At 44.7% G+C, this 20381-nt stretch overlaps 1 protein-coding gene across 1 annotated transcript in view; it reads left to right on the forward strand.

The window, feature by feature from the left end:
• Positions 1 to 1824, forward strand: part of XRCC4 (X-ray repair cross complementing 4) — a 134497-nt gene extending 132673 nt beyond the window's left edge. The window contains exon 9 of the mRNA XM_058823406.1: positions 1042 to 1824. Coding sequence (XP_058679389.1) covers positions 1042 to 1138 — 97 coding nt within the window. The 3' untranslated portion in view covers positions 1139 to 1824. The remainder of the gene's footprint in view (positions 1 to 1041) is intronic.
• The last annotated feature ends 18557 nt before the right edge of the window (positions 1825 to 20381 follow it).

The following is a 20381-nucleotide window of genomic DNA, read 5'->3' on the forward strand; positions in this document are numbered from 1 at the left end:
CTCTCACCACTGCGCATGGACCAGAGCTGCTTCTAGGGTTCTCTTTGAAGGATGCCTTGTCTCACTCCAAAAAAGGCACAGTCTCTCCTTCGGGACATCTGTCCCCCCAAATTTCACCCCCTGGGGCCGAGGGGTACCCACACTGAACCCTCCTGGTTCTGAGGCACTGCCTCTCCCTAAATGCAGCCTCTGTGTCACAGGAATAAAACCGGGTCAGTCTATGGCCACACAAGAAAAGTCCAGCCAAAAGGCCACTCCGTCATCTCTCCCCCACTCAAGAGCCTTCTGCACTTCCCTAGTGGCCCATCCCCTCCTATCTCATCTCTTCTCTCTCTTCTCATTCAGCTCCAGGAGGATCAGCATTTGCAAGGTTTCTATCATGCAAGAAAAGGGTTAAATATCTCAGTCTCTGCCTGTCCGGAGCTCTGGAGCTCCCTCACTGCCCTGCCGGGCACCTTCTCGCCGCTCTGCCCCCTTTTCCTCCTGGGCCGGCCGCTATCAAATCCAGACACCGGCTCTCCCTCTCTCTCTCCCCTTGGGGGGGTGGCTGCCCGATGTCTCTTGGGGCTCCTCCACCCTTCCGTCCTCAAGGGCCTCCTCACCTCCCATCTCTGCCCAGGCCCAGGCCTGCCGCGGGGCTGCCCTGCCCTGCCCAGCCGCAGCTGGACGGGGAGGGAGATCCGACCTCTTTGCCTGGAAGTCCCAAGAGAGCCTCCCGGGGCAGCAGCTCTGCTTTTAACCCCTGGGTGTTCTCGGAGGCGTATCCAAACCTCAGTGGCTAAACCAGGCGGCAATATTAAAATCTGAGCACCCATTGGTTTGACCACAACCTCCCAGAAAACCTGTTTCCTGTCCATGTCAAACCACCACAAATATATAAATTATAAATTTATAAATTTATGCGATTTACAAACTGAATGTCCTCTGCCTGCTTTGCCACTGCCGCCCCAGCGAGTGATTAGGTCTGGAATAACCCCAAAATGAATTGGAATTACTGATATTTGTTTCTAACCTTGTGTGACATCGCTCTGTTTGTTCCAGGGCCGGCCCGGCCTCCTCGGGGTATTGCTGCCCGGAGTGGGATCTCGGAACCCTGGAGAACTCGTGTAGGCCAGAGGAGCTCTTCGAGGACATGTAGCCACTGTGGGCCGGGCACAGGGACACTGCTGCTCCCTCCAGGGATGAGTTATCAACTAAAAGGGTTTTTGTTACAGAAAAAAGCGGCAACCTTTGCTCTGAGGCTCTGAACCCTCCAAGAAGCACCACACTTCTTGCAGACCTTGGCCTGCTGCACCTCATTTGTGGCTGTCCAAAATTGAGTTCAGCCCCTGTGTGGAGCTTTTCTCACCCGCATGGGGGAATTGAGGGCACTGTGGATGTGTTTTTTCAACCTCACAGCCTCTGGTTGTGCTCAGGATCAACCATTTCCCAAGCACCAGGCCTGGGGTGATGCTAGACATGCGCTGAGCTCAGCCTTTCCCCAGGCTTGGATGGATAACTCAGCTTTATTTGCCAGGCTTGGATGGATAAATCAGCTTTATTCGAGGTGCAGGTGTGACTTTAGATTGGTTCTGAGTCAAAGCAAAAGGTCCTTTTACTTGTGGCACTCCAGCTTTTGGGAGTAAAGTGCTACTAAGGTTGATATTGACTCTATTTTAGCTTTCTGTAGAAACCCACAGCATTTAAAATTGTGATTTTTGATACTTCAGCTTTTTCCTTATGGCAATTTCTTTAAAAAAAACCAAGAAAATTAAAATGCATTTGAAAAAATAAATCAAATTTGTCTTTGTTTGTTAGACATAATGAATAAAGGTAATAGTTACCAAAGTGTTTTAATGCCTGAGCTTGTCTTGTCCCAAACTGATGCATTAATTTAGATTTAAATCTTCACCAAAAAGACAAAGTTAACATGCATTTACCTTTCAGTGGCCAAAATTAAGAGCTCGAGGTGGACCTCAGGATTCTGCTTTACATTTTTAGGACCTGAATCCATCCTTGCTTGAGACTGAAGGATCCAATTCTTTCTGCAGAAGGAATCCCACTGAAGTGAGTCCTTGAAATCATCTGTGGGTTGCAAAGTTCTTTGGTAAAATACTTGATATTTTTGAAGTGGCTCTGATTCTGCCAGAATTCCATCCTATACCCAATTAAAAGCATCCCTGTCAGTACTTACAGGCTTCACACAAGAACATGGGGATCTGGGAATATTATATTTAACCATTTCTCTCTGAAAATAAAACACAGTTACAGCGTTTTAAATTCACAAAGGGCTTTGGGACAGTGCTATAAATCACACAGCAAAAATAAGAATGGCCAAAATATTTTGCTTGCTAAAAAGGCTTTGTGCCTGGGAAGTGGCAGGGCCACAAAAGGGCCATTCATGCACCCATTCATAGGCACAGCCTGATTTAAAATCTTCCAGTGCTGATCTGACAATGCTTTCAGCAGAAGCTTGTATATGGTTTCAGTTTTAGAGTGAAAATGTTCCATGACTCAACCCAGAGCGCCAGAGCTTGGCTTGATGGTGCCTGCAGCAGAGAATGGAGCTGGACATCCCACAGAACTGCCCCCTTCCAGGAAACTGTTGGGTTTCTAATAGTAAAATGTTGTTGTTGAAAAAAGGAAATGTTACACGCTGTTGGCATGTGTAATAAAGTCCATGAGGGCATTTACTTTTTTTTTTTTTTTTTTTTTTTTTTTTTTGTTGTTCTTGGAGGGTTTTTTGGGGGGTTTTTTGTTCGGTTGGTTTTGAGGTGCTTTTTGTATGTGTGGTTTTGAGGTTTATTTTTTTTGTTGTTGTTTCTTGTGGGTTTTTGTTTTGGTAGGTTTTTTTTGGTTTTGTCTTGGTTTGAGTTTCTTTGGGGGTTTTGGGTTTTTTGTTTTTGGGGTGTTTTTGTATGTGTGGTTTTGGGGTGTTTTTGTTTTTTGGGGTTTTTATGTTGGGGTTTTTAGTGGCATTTTGTTTTTCATTTTTTGGCTTATTTTGTTGGTTTGTTTTTGGGGTTTTTTTGTGTAGGGTTTTCTTGGATGCATTTTTTGTTGATTTTTAAATTTTTTGTCTTTTTTGGGTTTTATTATTTTTTTGGTTTTTTGGGTTTTTTGTTTGGTTTTTGTTCAGTGTTGTTGGTTTTGTTGTTGTTTTTTGGGATTTTTTTTGTTTGCTTGTGGTTTTTGGGGGTTTTTTTGGTTTTTTGTTTTGGTTTGGGTTTTTTTGTTTTTGTTTGGTTTGGTTTTGGGGTTTTTGTTTGTTGTTTTGTTTTGTTTGTTTGTTTGTTTTGTTTTGTTTTGCACACTCAGACACCTCCTCTCCCCTCCTGGCAGTGTCCCCAGCCTGGGGAAATCATTTCTCAAGATTTATTTGAGAAACTACTGGTTTTTTGGGTTGTTTTTATAAGTTTCCATTTTCCTCTCGACTTTGACTGGGAAAAATCCACCAATCTCCAAATCAGTTCAGATCAGCATGGGTCTTTCATTGTGTGAGAACAGAGGTAATTTTTTCCTGCAAAGACTGGAGGAAATCAGTGAAAATCCCTCAGGAATTTGTCTGTGAGAGAAGTGGGGATCTCTGCTTTGTGCTCCAATTAATTCCTCCCTGTGCACGGAGATGTGGCCCGACCCACCCAGACAGGTGAAACCTATTTCAAATATTTCAAATCAACTCCTGCTCTTTGGGAAGGGAGCCCTGTGGAAATGCCTCAGAAAAGGATTTTTTAAAGCTTACTAAATTAACACTTCATGTTGCTTGGTTGTCTCTGAGAAAAGCCAAGGTTTTTGCCATCCCTGCACAAGCAGTTCTGGATTTAATCCTGACTCCACTCACCCTCCTCTTTGGCAGATTTACCAAACTTCTGCTTGTTTTGGTTTGTGGACAGGTTCTATAACTCGGTGTTTATAAGACAAATTTTTCCAGGTGTGCCAGTGAGATGTCAGATCACTCAATTTCTTCTCCCCTACACTAAATCACAGGAGACAAAATAGAGAAAAATGCCCAGAAATGGGTTTTTAAAGGCAGGAACTTAACCAAAGTTAGGAATGACAGATCAAATTCCAAAGATTCTTCTTTATTTATCCTTGATATTGATCTACAAATCAATACAAATTAATTTCCAAAGTAATTTTTTTTCCCACCAGCTTAAACTGTATTTTGGGAGAAGACAAAACATGGAGTTGTCTTGCAGAAGGAAAAAACATGTTTTCTTTAAAGGTTTGGACTCATCTAGAGTTTTATACGTGAAATGTAACTGCTTGAACAGAATGTGTATTTTCATGGAAAACAAATTATTATTTGAGGTCTGAGTTCATCCAGCAAATTTTGAAAAGCACACCTCAAAAATATTTATTTTCAAGAGCGAAAAAAGAAAGTTCTGGACCAAAAAAAAATCACCCAAAATACCCCATCAGTTCTTGAGAAAGTGCTGCATAAAGTGTTGCCTTTGGCATGATAATGCTAATTTGATTTTGAGAAAATGTTTTGACTATCTGTATCACTATTTTAACTCCCTTCTCACCATTTTTCCTCAGAGCAGACACTCGTGTGTGTGACTGTGTGTGCATCAGAATCTCCCCCTCTTTGTGCCTGTGATGTATAAATGATATTTATGTGTGGATAAATGTGATTCTCAGCAAATGCTTAGTGTAGTATCAGTGTTTAGAGCTGGCTCTGACAGCTCCTGCAGTTTGATCCACCAGCCTGGAGGTGCTCGAGGAAAGGAAAAGTCTTCACGCGTGGGGATCCAGGTGCTGATGAATGCTTAAGGCAAAGCTTTTTTTGTTTTCTTCCTGTTTTTGTGTGAAAAATAAAAGATGAGAGCGATGAAGTCAAAATGGAAGGAAAACAAGGTGTTTGTTTAGAGTGAAAGCATGTCCAGGGTGCTTAAGAGACAGGAGGTGACACTCCTGAACTTCTCCTGAGCAATCCTGACTGAGAGAAATGCCCAGGATTTGGTGACCCCGCTGAGAGAGGACGAGCCACCGATCCTCTCAGCCAGGGCTGCCCCACTGTGCTACTGAATATTCTCCTGCTCGAATCTTGTTCTCATTCCCTTCACAAAGTCTGCCTGCTCATCAAATAAATCTTACTCCCAAAGTTCCTTTGGGTGAGCTCTCGTCCTCCAGCTCATCTTTTTGTTTTTCCTTGTAATGTTGGTCAAATCTGAATTTTCATCCTTTGCTGACCATTAAATGATTTCACTGCTGTTATAATTATGCTCCGGAATCAATTCAGTTCATACATGTCCTCAGGATTAATCTGCTACTGTTAGGAAAATGAAACCATATTTTTATTTTTATTTTTATTTTTATTTTTATTTTTATTTTTATTTTTATTTTTATTTTTATTTTTATTTTTATTTTATCTTGTATTTTTATTTTTATTTTTATTTTTATTTTTATTTTTATCTTGTATTTTCATTTTTAATGTTAGTGTTATTGTTATTGTTGTTGTTTTATTGTTATTTTTACTTTGATTTTTATTTTATTTTATTTTTATTTTTATTATTTTTATTGTTGTTGTTATTGTTATTTTTACTTTGATTTTTATTTTTATTCTTTTTTATTTTTACTTTTTTTTTTTTAATTTTTTTTTTTTTTTTAATTTTTTTTTTTTTTTTAAGAAGGAAAACACTGAGCTGGAGGAAGATACTGTCTGGAGATCCTTAGGGATCAGTCCTGGGGTCAGTCTCATTGGGCATTTTCACCAGTGGCATTGAAATAAAAAGTAAGAATTGCAGTGAAACCTCTGGAAGATGTGGATCTTGGAAGCCTGGCACTGGGTGGTATTGAATTTCATGCTGTCCCACTGGGCAGATGTGACAACAGCAACCAGAAATTACCTTTTTCTTTTTTTTTTTTTTTTTTTTTTTTTCCTTTTTTTCTATTTTTCCCCCCCTGAATTCTAATATCATCCAAGCTGATGTTTGTGCAAGCCCTGGATTAGAAGGATGACCATTCCACTGTAAGGCTTCTTCTTGGGAAGGAAACAAAACTCAGATTTGGTTTGTTTTTTTTTTTTAATGGCTCTGTTTTCCTGATGCAGAAATATTTAACTGAGGAAAATCCTCCCAGAGTCACTGGACAGGTGATTTTGGAAAGGGACTATGAGAATAATCTCTGTAAATGTTTTCTTGTGAGCCTCAGCTTTTTGGGAGTCCAACCAGTGGCTCCTTACCCTTCCTGGGTAGGAAACAAACATGAAACCACTTGAATACTTTCAGTGTTAAATGAAAAATGATTAAAAATGCTGTCCTCGTTATCTTCCTCTCACACACAGAGCTGCTGTTCATGGGAGAGAGTCTGAAGGGAATATTTGATGGTAAAATTCATGTCCAGAGGTAGACATCCACCCTGTGAGGGGCATGAAGCCAGGAAGTGTTTAAATATCTGTTTTTATGCAGCTATTACTGTAGAATTCATTTAATAATCATCAGTTCAGCATGTAGCACCCATGTTGCTCTGAGTAAATGATGTAATACCATATTGTCCTCCTTTTCCTGCTTAATTAACCATGACTTCAAAGCCCTGCATCTCATTCCTAGTGCATGGTTCTGATTCCTGTTGGTTCAGAGGCCAGGCTTGAGCTCTGTGTTTAATCAGTTTAATCACCTACCTCAACATCCTCCTGCAGCCCTTTCTTTCTGAGATGTTGCCAGGTCTTCTTGGGCTCCCAAGGTAGCGGACAGATGATGTTAAAACTCAATTTTAACCAAAAGCCAGAGCTCTAGGCAGAAAAGGCTGGAGAAAAGTCTGTCCTCCAGACTCACATCCACGTAAAGACAGAGAAAGGCAAAAAAATATATTTACAGGACTATTCACAAGCCTGCTCAGCTCAAGTTTATAAAGACACTGGGAGAGCTTTTTATGCAGCAAAGAAACGAGGACATGGGGAAGCACAGCAGTTCTTACATTAAATAGTGCTTGAGAATTTATCAAAATGTGCAATATTGTGCTCAAGGTTTTTCATTCCTGCTGTATTGGGAAGGCAGGTATTGACAATACTCTGACAGCATTTCCTCACAGTGACCATATAGTTATTTCCCTTTCTGGGGAGGGGAGAAAATCATCTTTACCCTTCCTGGTACCTGGCAGGCCCTGATCAGGCAGAAACCATCACCTGATATCCTGTGAGGATGAATGAATAAATTATTTACATTAATTATCCATCAATTATTCACATGAGAGCAGAGAAAGCTCAGCAGCACCAGTCTGGCTCAGACCAGGCCATTCCCAGCTCCTCTGCCCAGGAAATTGCAGTGGGATGATTCTGAACCCAGGAGAAAAATTCTGGGTAAAATTCTGGTGATAAAAGCTAAAACCCACCTTGGTGTGGATCCTTTCTGCCCCTGAGCTGAAGGCATCCCTGCACTCTGATTTTTTTCAGCCTGTCTTAGCTCAGCTTTGATTCAGCTGGTGATGTTCCAGCCTTGCCTGGCTAACCACACTCATTCCAATTTATTTTATTTCACGGGCTGTGGGGGGAGAGCAGCCCAGGGTCTGGTCCTGAGCAGCTCCTCGTGCTGGAGGAGACAAAACCCCGAGTGCTGCTCGCTGTGTCTGCCTTGTTTCAGCCCCATGACTCCATCCTTCCCTGCTCAGAGCCAAAACCCAGAGAGATGGGAAATGAAATCAGCTCTCTATGAGCTGCACTAATAAATATCCATAAAAAACAAGAGCGTCCTCCCCAGAACAAAGGAGCAATTGAGACGTTTTAACCCAAAACTCCGCAATAAATTAATCAGAGCTGATTCGGGGCGAGAAATTTTTTTTTTTTTTTTTTTTTTTTTTTTTGCTGCAGAGGCATGGAGGAAGTGAAATAATTTCTGCCTAGCACTTGGCCTCTTGCAGCTTGTCCTGCAAGCCTTGGAAAGATGGGGCAGGGCTCCTCGTGACAGCTCCCAGGAATGCTGTGTCTCCCACTTTGCCTTCAGCTGAGCTCCAGGGCCAAACGGGACGATGATTTATTTACTGCAACTGCTCCATAGCGAGCTGCTGTGAGCCCAGAATGAGCTGCTGTTTTGCAATGCTGGTTTTTTTTTTTTTTTTTTCTCCTTCTTAAACCTTGATTTTGCTTTCAGTTGTGCAGGAACAAGCTGGCAATCTTCTCCAAGTGGGGCTGCTGCACCACTGCCACCAGCCTCAATGGGTGGCTCAGCTGCCCTCAGGGCAGGCTTTTTCATCTTTCAGGAGGTGCGTTTGCCGAGTGAAGCCTAACCAGGGGTGTGCGTGGACCTGTGTTCCTCCTGAGCAGCACCATGGCCTCACCATGGAACCTTCAGGCTCGCTCAGGACTGCTGAGGAGGGAAACTTCTCAAGTCAAACATGCCAAAATAGAGAGCCCAAAGCAAAGTTTTGTGCACAAAAACCACTGGGCAAGGTCTGAAAACAATGAGATGTTTGAAAACGGCCCCGTCTGATTTTATCACTCCAGTTCAAGAGCCTAAAATGAGAAATTTAACTTAAGCAGCACAAGAGGATGCACAACCCCCCGTCCAAAAAAAAAACCAAAAAAGCCCCCACCATCAACAACAATTAAAAAAAAACCAAAAAAAAAACCCCAAAAAACCAAAAACAACAAAACAACAACAAAAACAAACAAACAAACAAAAACAAAAAAAGAAAATAAAAGAAAAAAAAAAAACAACAACCCCCCAAAAAACAAAACCACCCCAAAAATATAAAGATGCAGTCTCTGGTTTCACAAAAAATATACATAGGTTCCACACCGCAACAGGTTCTTCATATCTTTTCCCTTTCTCCTCTGTGCAAAAGTGATCTGGAGGGAAATTTTAAAAACACCAGGCTGGGCACATTCTGGCCAGCTTTTTACTGTTTTTCAGTGATTTCTGTTTCCCAGCTCAGGGGAAAATTCTCAAATGGATGCTCACACCTCACAGGCCTGGCCCAGCCCCTTTGTTCCCCCGTTGCCTGTGACTGTGGCACCCTCACCCTGCCCCTCACCAGCACTGAGCTGCCAAATAAGCTCCTCCACACCCAGCCCTGAAATTACAATTTGAATAGCAAACTGACACGAAACGAAATCCCTCTGAGGCCCTCGAAAAATGTCTCTATAAATTCTACTGACAGGGGTGGTTTTTTTTCTTTATTTGCCTGGCTAGATTTTTGCTGTAGCCCCTCTTGTTATAAATTGCTTTCCATTGTGGAGAGAGTTTTGCTGGGGAGGGGGATGAGTGAATCAGGTCCTCACCACACTGCAGCCAGCCCCAACCCCTGTGCAAGGGAAGCAAAGTTTGGAGCTGTGCGCTCTCTTAAGTAAAAAATGGCACTTTTAAAGTGCATAAAACTGGTCACAGTGGCAGGTTAGGGTGGCTGGGTGATGACCAGGTAGCAGTGAACTGGTTCACATGTATAAAGACACAGGGAGAGCTTTTGTGCAGCAAAGAAATGAGCACACAGAGAAGCACAGGAGTTTTTGTGATAAATAATCGTTAAAAATATATCAAAATGTGCAATACTGCTCTCAAGATCTTGTTTTCTTGCTGTCTTAGGAAGGAGGGGCTCTGGGGACAGGAGGGCTCTGATGTTCAGGGAAAAGGGATCTCACTTGGCTGTGCTCTGGAGGATTGGGGTAATCCTTGCAAAGCAGGAGGTTGATGTTTTTATTTATGGGTTGATGTTTCTGTTTACCAGCCCTTGAAATGGACACAGCTCAGGAGATCCTCCCTCCTGTTTCTGATGGCTGAAAACTTGGAGCTTTCTGAATTCAAGGGTGCCAGCCCTGCAGTAAACACCTCATTTGAGCTGAGACCTTGGAAAAGGCTTCAGGAATTGAGTGATGATAGCACAGAAACAGTATGTGTGTGGTTTGGGTAGCGTTGTGTGATCTCACAGGGTGAAAAAACATTGATTTGGGGTTTTAGTATATGGGAGTCAAGATGGAGAATTTTGGGTGTGGATTGGGTTTCTTTTTTGCATCTTCTTCTTCCTCCTTCACAAATCTGGGTGTTTTTCTCTAGTTGGGTGAAAGATGTCCACATTGCAGGTTTAGGGTGATCATAATTGGGTTAGAAGCATAAATAATTGAGATGTCAACTGTTTATTGGGTAACTGGGACTTAAACAGCCTTGAACAGACCCCATTTTACCTCATTTTCTCAACTTGTTAGGAAGACCTCACATCTTGTGGGTTTATAATAGATCAGTATAATAAACTTCAGAGTGAGACTGCAAAACCAACATTTCCTGAGTATTATTCACCCTGACCTTGGAGCAGGGAAGAGCCTGACATTCCAACACCCCCCTCCTGACCTCACTGCTGAGGGATGCTCTGCCTTGCCCAGGTGTGAGCTCACCTCTCAATGCATTTAATGTAATATGAGTTGTGTCCCAGCCAGAGCCAGAAAGCTGATATTTAAATATTCTGATATTTAAATGTGACATTTTCAGGAGACCATATCATCCTTTTTACAATAATATGTGTGTATATTTCCCACTGCAGCAGCAGAAAAGCCTTTGCTGTACAAGTGAACACCTGGGCAGCTGCTGCATGGGCAGGTTTCAGCCCAAAAAAGGTGATTATAGGCACAGGTGCAGGTTCTGAGAGCATCCTTAGGCTTCTTGTTGCTGGTCAGCAGAAGGAAAATTTGGTTTTTATTCCAAGAGCTGCAACCTTACAGCTGGACAAGGTCTCACTTGTGCTACAGCCTCTTGTCTAACAGTGTGTCTTGTAAAACATCTTGGTCTCCACTTACCTGTTTACACATTTGCACCACATTGTCTGGCGCAAAAAACATTTCTTGTGTTTCAGCCTGAGAGAAACATTGCACTGCTTGTGTTTGGTTTGTGTGGACAAGTGCTTTTGTGTGGCATTCACATCCTCTGGAAAAATCCCTTCAACCAGGGTTTTCCTCCTGGGAAGCTGAGAAGCCTCAGAGAAAAGGAAAACAATTCTTATCTCATTTGCTTCTCCTGTGTTGTGCTCATGTGGAACGTGTTTGGCGATTGTTTACCCACAGGTGATTGTTCCATTGGATTCTGCTGTGAGTTGTTTTCACTCTTTGGCCAGTCAGGGCCAAGCTGTGTCGGGACTCTGGAGAGAGTCAGGGGTTTCCATTGTTATCTTTTTAGCATTCTGTAAGTATCCTTTCTGTATTCTTTAGTATAGTATATTATTCTTTAATATAATATAGTATCATAAAATAATAAATTAGCCTTCTGAGAACATGGAGTCAGATTCTTCATTCCTGCCTTCATTGGGGCACCCTGCAAATACAATATTTTTGGACTGCAGCACAGTGTTCTTGAGATTTTGTTATTATGGCTGTTGATTTAATCACAGATGGGTAATAACAAGGCTGGTCCCAGGGAATCAGCCCCAGTAGCTGCCTGCTCCCTCTCAGAATCAGAGAATCACAGAGGCTGGAAAATCCCTTCCAGCCCATGGAGTCCCAGCTAGGCCCCATGCCCACCTTGTCCCCAGCCCAGAGCTCTGAGTGCCATCTCCAGGTGCCACCTGCAGGGCTGGGCACTCCAAGCCCCCCGGGCAGTGCCAAGGCAGCTCCCGAGCCCCCTTTCCATGGGGAAATTCCTGCTGTGCCCACCCTGAGCCGCCCTGGCCCAGCCTGAGGCCGTTCCCTCTGCTCCTGTCCCCGCTCCCCCCGGCTGTGCCCTCCTGGCAGGAGCTGTGCAGAGCCACGAGGGCCCCCTGAGCCTCCTTTGCTCCAGGCTGAGCCCCTTCCCAGCTCCCTCAGCCCCTCCTGGGGCTCCATTCCCTTCCCAGCCCCATTCCTGGCACTCCCCGTGCCCTCCCCGTTGTCCCATCAGTGGGGAAGGTGTTTGCTGAGCAGCTGCTTTCTGACTCCACTGACATTCCAGAGCCAGCAGCTCAGGGAGGGGGAGGATTGGTCACGGTGCCTTGCTCTCCCCTTCGTATCTCACACGAGTTCATTAAAATTATGAACGTGTTGTGAAATGAAAATAAATATAATTCCGGCTTATCCGGTGTGAAACTAGCTTAGTCATGCCGAGATAGGGTCTGTCTGCATGTGTTAATTACACCCTGACAGGCCTCAGCTTGAGACTCCTGAGACATCACAGGGTTTCCTGAGATCCCCTGATAGAAACCTTTTTCTCCAGAGTGCAGGAGCAAAGGGGCAGGAGGATTTTTGTTTGTTCTTCAGCAGAAACAGAATTGTTGTTGGGTCTGTCAGCTGCTGGGTGAGTTACACCTGACCACTGGTTTCTGTGCCAGACAAGTCACAGAACCTTGTGCAACCCTCAGTCCTAACTCTGAGGGGAGTTTTCTTTGCAGAAACTCTGTGAAATAATATTATAATTTAATGCTTTTCTGCTGTTTTGATTTTTAAAAAGCTGTAGAGAGTCCAACAAGTGTTAAACCTTCTGTAAGAGACACATATGGGAGAGGATCTGCAAAGCACAAGCCAATGCTGGATACCTAAAGCCCAGAGAGAGAACAGATGTTTTACCACCTGCCCACTCTTTCCTACCAGAAAATAATTCAGATTTGGATGCTCCACATTGGATGAATTTTTATTCCTTATTTTTCCCTTTTTTTTTTTTTTTTTTTTTTGTTTTGTTTTGTTTTGTTTTTGTTTTTGTTTTTTTTTAACTGACTTACCATCTCCTTATACTTAAAGTGTAAGCAGAGGGGGTGAAAAAAAAGACACAGGAAAATGTTAAAATAAAGTTTGGATCTCCTGGGGTTAAGAATGTATGGTTAGTGCAGGGTTGTTATGAAAAGAACATAGTTACAGTGAGAGAGCATATGGCCAAATAAAAGAAGGAATCCAGCCTTTTGGAGATGCTGTTCTCATGGAGTGGGAAAGGCATGGAAATGCTGCAAGCTGCTTCTTTTCCTCACAGAATATTAGGGTTCTGCTTCAGTTGTGGTTTTTGGTGGGGTGCAGATTTCAGTGAGAGTTTTTAGGGAAGCCTGAGGGATGTGGAAGCAGGGAAACACAAAATCTCTGATCGGGATTTTGCTAAAGGGGTAAGGAGCAATTTAGGCTGGGGTGAAATCACACACAAGTGTGCCTGCTCTGGGGGGCAGGAGGTGATGGAGATGGTTCCAGGGGGATTCCTCTCTGTGTGCTGGTGGAGCAGAGCTCAGGGGAGTGTCAGGAAAGCCAGACACAGAGAGACTGAATGAAGGGACCTGTTAAGTTTACCGGGGCACAATCTCTGTGTGTTGATCCAGGCGAACGAGCAAAATTAAATTTAAATTTCCGCAGAGCCACAGAATGATCCAGATGGGAAGGGACCTTAAAGGTCACCTGCTCCAGTCCCTTGGGGTGGTCAGGGACACCTTCCTGCCCGGCCCAGGACAGCCCAGCCCTGCCTCCCAGGGCACAGAGCTGCAGAATTCTCCCACTCCCAAACCACCAGAAGAGAGTTTACTTTACTGACAGAGATGAGCAGAGGGAGGCAGCTGTTGGGAGAATTCCATAGACCTTGTAGCTTTCCCTAAAAATGCTGGCAGGATAAGTAGGACATTTAGATTCTGCGAAAATCCTCTAATATTAATTAATTCTGGGGGGTTGGTGCGAGGGCGGTGTGTGGGATGGGGAAAGGGTCCCTGGATTTCCAGGGTGAGCCACCACACTCTCCAGTATTATTATGTGGACAACTCTGTTTTCCCAAACGAGCCCAGAGCAGATGCCCTGCCTGCTGCTGACTGTTCAAGGACTTCCTAAAGACAAATTCTAACTCTGGCATCAGAAAACAAGCCCAGACCACGCAGAGTAGGAAGATCCCATTTCAATGCCTTCAATAATTTAAAGTCTTACTGGCACAGCAGTAGTCTGGAAATACTGAGAAATGCATGTAAGAAAACCAAACACGGAACTAATCCTTATTTTATTGATTTTTTGGGGAGGGATTGGTGTTTTTTTAGCTTGATTTAGATCAGTTTTGATATATACTTAAGACAATTGTATGGGAGGGTGTGTAAGTGGTTGCCCTTTTAGTCAATTCTGGTTTTCACTTGTAGAGACCACAAATTAATTTAGTGATGCCTGCAGTTAATATGTGGAAATTCAACTGATAAAATAGAGCTGATCTGTGCCTTTACAGCTAATAAAAGTAGTGGTTTTTTAAAATTTTGATCCTCCCAAAACACCTTCTCAGCAACAAGTACCTGAATTCAAACAAACTTCTTTTTTGGGTTATTAGGCTGATAAATGGCAGATATCTTGGGCATTGGAGAAGATGCTGCCCTACAACCACAAAGGGAAATTGTTTTTATTTCTCCTTCCAGCTGCTGGGTTCATTATTAATGGGAAATAACCCCTTTCTGAGCTGTGTTTACTACAGCTGCCCACAGGGCATGATTTAGTTGGTTAGAACTGGCTACAAACTTTTTCTATGAAACACAGAGTTGTAGTGAAATCGTAGCATTGTTGAAACTCAAATTCAGTTTTTTCCAAGTCATTTGTCCTACCAAAAAAAAATTTAAAAAAATTCACAGAAAGTCCAGGAAAAGGTGGAAGCAGGAACAAAAAGGAAATCCAAGCATTACTTCAGATTATTTTGGGGATTTCCATTTAGGCAGGATTTTTGTTCCACATTTCCTTTAAGTTAAGAATCTGATTCCAAAGCAAAGTCATCTTTTAGGAATGAGAACATATTGCTTAATCCCAAAGTAATTTTTTGAGCTGACTACAAATGCCAGAATTCGGATCTGCCTTAAATGAAGATTTTTGTTGTCATTGCTTTTGTTGTTATTTTGTTTGGTTTGGTTTGGTTTTTAATTCGTCCTTTATTTTATTTGTTTCAAAGCACCAGGTAAACCCCAATGATCTGCTCTCTCTTCATCTCTGGTGGGAAGTGCCACTGGAGGTGCTGGGATTTACCCAAATGGAGCAGTGAGGAGAGGCTGATTTTCCCCATCCTCCCCAGCCACCCTGACTCTCCTGCCCTTGGGGACCTATGAACGCACTCAGGAAAGGTGAAGCACCAAAACTGCTGCAGAAGTTGAGGTCATCCTTGAGAAAGAGTTGCCTTAAAAGCTGCATCTTTCACCTCCAGCTTTAATAAGTTTTTTCACAGTAATATTTTATTTTATTATTTTTATACATGAAAAAAGTTTGGTTTTGGGTTGGGGTTTTTTTGGGTTTGTTTTGGTTTTTTTTTTTTTGTTTTTGTTTTTGTTTTTTATATCCTGAAGTATACCTTGCATTGACTAACATCCACTGATGGATATGCCATGCTTGTTGCATCAGGTAAAATAGGACCTGCCTGGACGCTTCTTGGTGGCAAAACATCAGATTTTTGGGACTTGACTTCCATCTGGTTTGGCTCAGCAAGGACCCCTTTGGGACCCCCCTTTTCATACCTTTCTTTAACTGAGCAGAGCTACAGAACTTTGGCTGGCACTATGCATACCTTTTCCACTGGAGAAAAAATATATCATCATGAAAATTAAAAAAAAAAAAAAAGAATTCCAATGCTGCCATATAATCCAGAGGCATTTTTGTTACTTGTTAGTAAGCTGGGTTTGCTTGGAGTTCCTTGAGGGTTTTTTGGGGTTTTTTTCCATAATAATTCAGTCCCAAAGTGGCTGATGAATACTACAGTTGCTTTCAAAACATGGAACAAATGGATTCTACAAACATCGGCCAACAGCTACACTCTGGTATTTGTTTTAAATGCAAGAGACAAGTGTGAGCTGAGAAATTAAAGCCCATAAATCTACTCTGCTCACATTGCCAGTTTATTTAAGTGATACACTGTTATGTTAGTTGAAGTGATCATAGGAGAGTGCTAATAGCAAGTGATTAGTTGCCCAGGCATATTTATTTAAGAAATATAATGGATTAAAAGTCTTCTGGTCAGAGTAGATACTCCATCATCTTTACAGTAAAATAATTCCTGCAATTTATGGCTCCTTTTGTCATAATTTGGGCTTTAAACCCATGAATCATGACTGAATTGCTGTTGACTGGGCTGTAGGCAGAGAAATTTCTAATGACGATAAAAAGAAAAGGGAAATTTATGATTCCTGAGCCTATTTTCCTCTGCAGGTTTGAAAAGAGAACACTGAAATGTTCATTTCTAATGTCCCCCTGCCTGGCTCTGACATTTTCAAATTTAAAATTACTCTTCACCAACTGAAAGTGCTACAGCACTTTATGTAGAAAAACCATTTACTTTGCATTTTCAAGTAACTCAGTGGAAATTGATACACATTAAAGAGGCAGCAGTACCATTTCTGTAAGCAGTGTGCATTAAACTCTTTTTTGCTGCTTTGACATTCTACTTGAGGGTCATGAATGTAATTCTTGACCATAAAGTGGTGTGTGTGAGACTAATTATAACAGCAGAGATAAAAGGGAAGAGAACAGAAATTGCAGGTGTTGTATGCTGGTGTTTCAGCACCCAAAGCCTGCAGAAATGGGGTCACTAAGGGATGGCTTTGGTCACCAGGAATTCAAGTATTTCCCTCATGTTTCTCATGGCAGCCTTTTTCACTTCTTTGCCATGACATGCCGTGGAAATGGCACCTTCACAAGGTTTATTATTTAATGTAGTTCTCACCAGACACGGAGCTCCATCAAGCTCCAAATGGTTCTGTTTGATAATTGTGGAATCATGGAATGGTTTGGGCTGGACAGGATCTTAGAGCCCATCCAGTGTCACCCTGCCATGGCAGGGACTCCTCCCACTGTCCCAGTGTCCAGCCTGGCCTCGGGCAGTGCCGGGGATGCAGGGGCAGCCCCAGCTGCTCTGGGCACCCTGTGCCGGGGCCTGCCCACCCTGCCAGGGCACAATTCCTCATCGCCAAGATCCCGGCCGGCCCTGCCCTCCGGCACCGGGAGCCGTTCCCCGGCCGCCGTCCCCGCGGCCCTCGGCAATCGTCCGTGTCCATCTTTGCCGCGGCCCCTTCGGGCCCCGCGAGGCCGCCCCGAGCTCGGGCCAAAGCTTCTGGTGCCCGGGTGAGCGACGGCAGCCGTGGCAGCCTTTGGTGCCGGCGGAGCCGCTCCATCCCCGTGCCCGCGCCGGAGCCTCCTCTGGCCCGGCTGCAGCAGCTGCAGCTCCTTGCTGGGCTGGGCCGGGGCTGGGGCAGCTCTGCAGGTGGGCTCTGCCTGAGGGGCAGAGGGGCAGAATGGCCCCTGCCCTGCTGCCCCCGCTGGGCTGGGCCGGGCACGGGGCTCGGGGCTCGGGGCTCGGGGCTCGGGGCTCTGGGCTCGGGGCTCGGGGCTCGGGGCTCGGGGCTCGGGGCTCTGGGCTCTGGGCTCTGGGCTCTGGGCTCTGGGCTCGGGGCTCGGGGCTCTGGGCTCTGGGCCTGGCACGGGGCTCTGGGGTCCCAGCCCAGCCCAGGCTTTGGGGTCCCAGCCCTGCCCCACAGCACCCCCAGGGCTCCTCTGCAGGGATCCCAAGAAGGCAGAGAAAAGCAGGAGGAGGAGGAGGAGGAGGAGCCCTCCTCGCTATCTACCCATACTGGTTTGGTGGAGGCCAGGATGTTTGGGGCCTTCTGGGCCGTGAGCACACACTGTTGGCTCAAATCCAACTTTTCACTCACAGGAACCCCCAAGTCCTTCTCTGCCCTCACTGAATTCTTCCCCCAGGCTGCGCTCATGTGTGGGATTGCCCCAGCCCAGGGGCAGCACCAGCCCTGGCCTGCTTAAAACCTCCTGAGATCCCCATAGTCACTTCTGGAGCGTGCCCAGGTCCCTCTGGATGCCACCATGTCCCTCAGGAGTGTCACTGCACCCTCAGCTCGGTGTCATCTGCAAACTGCTGGGGGTGTGCTCCATTCATCTCCTTTGGTGCTGAGGGCCAAGGCAGAGCCCTGAGGACTCCCCTGGACACAGAAGCCACCCTGGCTGTCTCAAATCAAATCTCAAATCACCTCCTTCTCTTGCACGTACCCTAACATTGCTGCCATGAGGATATTTCCACGTCCTCTCCAGGCACAGAGGGGAGGCTCACTGCTCTGCAGCTCCCCAGGTCTTCCTTTCCCCCCTTTTCAAAGGCAGGAGTGATTTTGTCTGAGTGCTGTGACTTTTCAGATGTAATGGTGATGCCTTGGGAAGGCTGAGCTAGAGCAGAAGCTGGACAGAGTTGAATAAAGCTTGGATTTATTCAAAGGATCTCCTCCATGGATGCACCTTAGGCAGCACCAGAGCCCAGCCAGGGCTGCACCCAAGATGAACCAAAATGGCCCCAAAATGCACGAGCGGGCACGGGCTCTGTCCCTGGGATCAGTTCTGCTCCATTTGCACCTTGCAGTTCATTGTCCCATTCCAGCTTTAGCCCTGCAGTCCCACTCTGCTTGTTTTTCCCTCTCCAGCCCACGGTGTTTGTGCTCCTGGGCTGAGATTTGGGTCATTTGTTCCCCAGCTGGAGCAGGAATTGTTTTGTCTCCCTGCTCTGTGCACAGAGCTCACCATCCCCTGATATGAAGCTCACACACTAAAGCAGCACAGAACCTGAAAAATATAAAAGCTAAAACCTGAGGGAACCATGGAAGATGGCTTGGCAACACCAGCCATCTCCCTCAGGGTGCTGGGGTGTGTTTCACCAGGCCACAGAGATGTTGTCACTGTTCAGTTTCATCAAGCGATGCCCAAATTCTCTCTGCTAGCAGTGGCAGGGGCTTTGTTCTTTCCTTGGCCTTTCTTTCTGACCTGCGCACTGACAGAATCTCACCTTGTTATTCTTCACATTCCTTGCCAAATCCCGTTCCACCTGTGCCTGGGCTCTCCTGGCTCCATCCCTACACACCTGAGCCATGCTCCTGTTTTCTTCCCCATCTCCCTGCTCCCACTGGCTCTGCATTTCATTCTCACTCCTCAGTCTGAGGGGTTTAGAAAAATTAAATTACAGTTGTTGTGGTCTTGATTTCTTTGTGTTGGAGTGGTGAGCTGTGTTTCGTGCCACATCCACCTCTGTGTTTCCACATGATACTGAATATTTACCACTTATGTTTTGTCCCTGGAGATGGGTCACCCTTCCAGTGCCAGTGTGGGTGTAGGTTAGGGGTGCTTTCCAGTTTCCCACTGGAAGGGCTTTTAGGAATGAATGATAAGATTGATTGGACAATGCCTCAAGCCAGGAAATGGCTGCAATATTAAAATATCTGCTCTTTTTTCATTTGTCTGGCTGCTGATAGAGTGTCTGTTGCTCTGAAAAAAGGGCTGGATGTACAAGTTTTAATCTGAATAGGTCATTGTGTGAGTCTCCCTCTGTAAGAGCTTTCATTTGCTATCTGGGACCCAATAATGGAAGTGCTCTGTGTGTGGGAGCACTTCTGGAAGTCAGGAGTATGAAAAACACTCTTGTCTGCCTTGCTGCACAGCGGTGTAAATGTTAATATACGGGCAATATGTGAGGAGAAGGTCTCTAATATCAAATCCTCCTGGATCCACGTGATCTGTGGTGGAACTAAAGCTCCTTTATGCTGAGCACCAGCAGGAGATGTGGTCATAGCTCCTCAATTTTGATCCCACCCATGTCAGCCCTTTGCTGGAGCCTGTGGAAACTTGTGGGACCTCTCCAGAGGACAATGCACAGCCCAATCTCCCAGCATGAAGACTGCAGTCCAAAACTGATCATGCCACTGAAGTAGTAATCAGCAAAATTCCCACAAAACTGCATTCCTGTTAGCTTCCCTCCATAAATCCTCCACTCAAAAAACACCTCACCTGTACACACAAAAGTGTGTTTGTAGGGCTACCTATGCCTCCCCTAACCACAAAAACTTGTTGGGGTTATCAAGGAATTATTAAATAGGGCTGTGTATTCTTGTGTGTTTAAAATAGTACCTATTTTTCCTGTCACAGGGACAAAAAAAAAAAAAGGAAAAAATCAGATTTTGTAGAAGCAGCAAAGGCACCTCCTGCTCATTCTGACAGGCTATTGTACACAAGCTATTAACACACTGATTTGTGGCCCGATAGGATGAATGCCCAGGTGGTCTCTGGCCTCCCAAAGGAGCTCCAGCTCCCTCCCTTCAGGCAAAAAGAACCACTCACTTAGATTAATGCTGCCTTATCTCGGCCTCCTTCAAAGACAGCCCGAGTCAGAGCCGGGCTCAGCTTTCAGTGGCAAACCCTGAGCCCCTGGACTGGATGTGAATGCAGTTTTTTCTGGTTAATGCAGTTTTTTTGGGTTTTTTTTGCCGAGGGTAATGTCACGGTGTGTGGTGAAGGCCTGCATGGGCGCGGGTGCATGAACTCACACAATCCCCCTGTCCCGGTTGAGCCCTGTTAAATTAATTGTGACATTAAACGAGGAGCTTACTGCCGGCTTCTGGGGAGTCTTAAACGTCTGGCCTTGGAAACAGGCGTTGCAGAAAGATAGCATTTTTCTATTTTAAATGCTTGCAGGTTTCCTTTTATAGAAGCCCGGGCAGAGTCAACATATTCCTTTTGTCTGACCTTTCTGCAGAGCATAAAGCTCTTCAAAGTC

Source organism: Ammospiza caudacuta, chromosome Z (assembly GCF_027887145.1).
Source record: "Ammospiza caudacuta isolate bAmmCau1 chromosome Z, bAmmCau1.pri, whole genome shotgun sequence".
NCBI classification, from domain to species: domain Eukaryota; kingdom Metazoa; phylum Chordata; class Aves; order Passeriformes; family Passerellidae; genus Ammospiza; species Ammospiza caudacuta.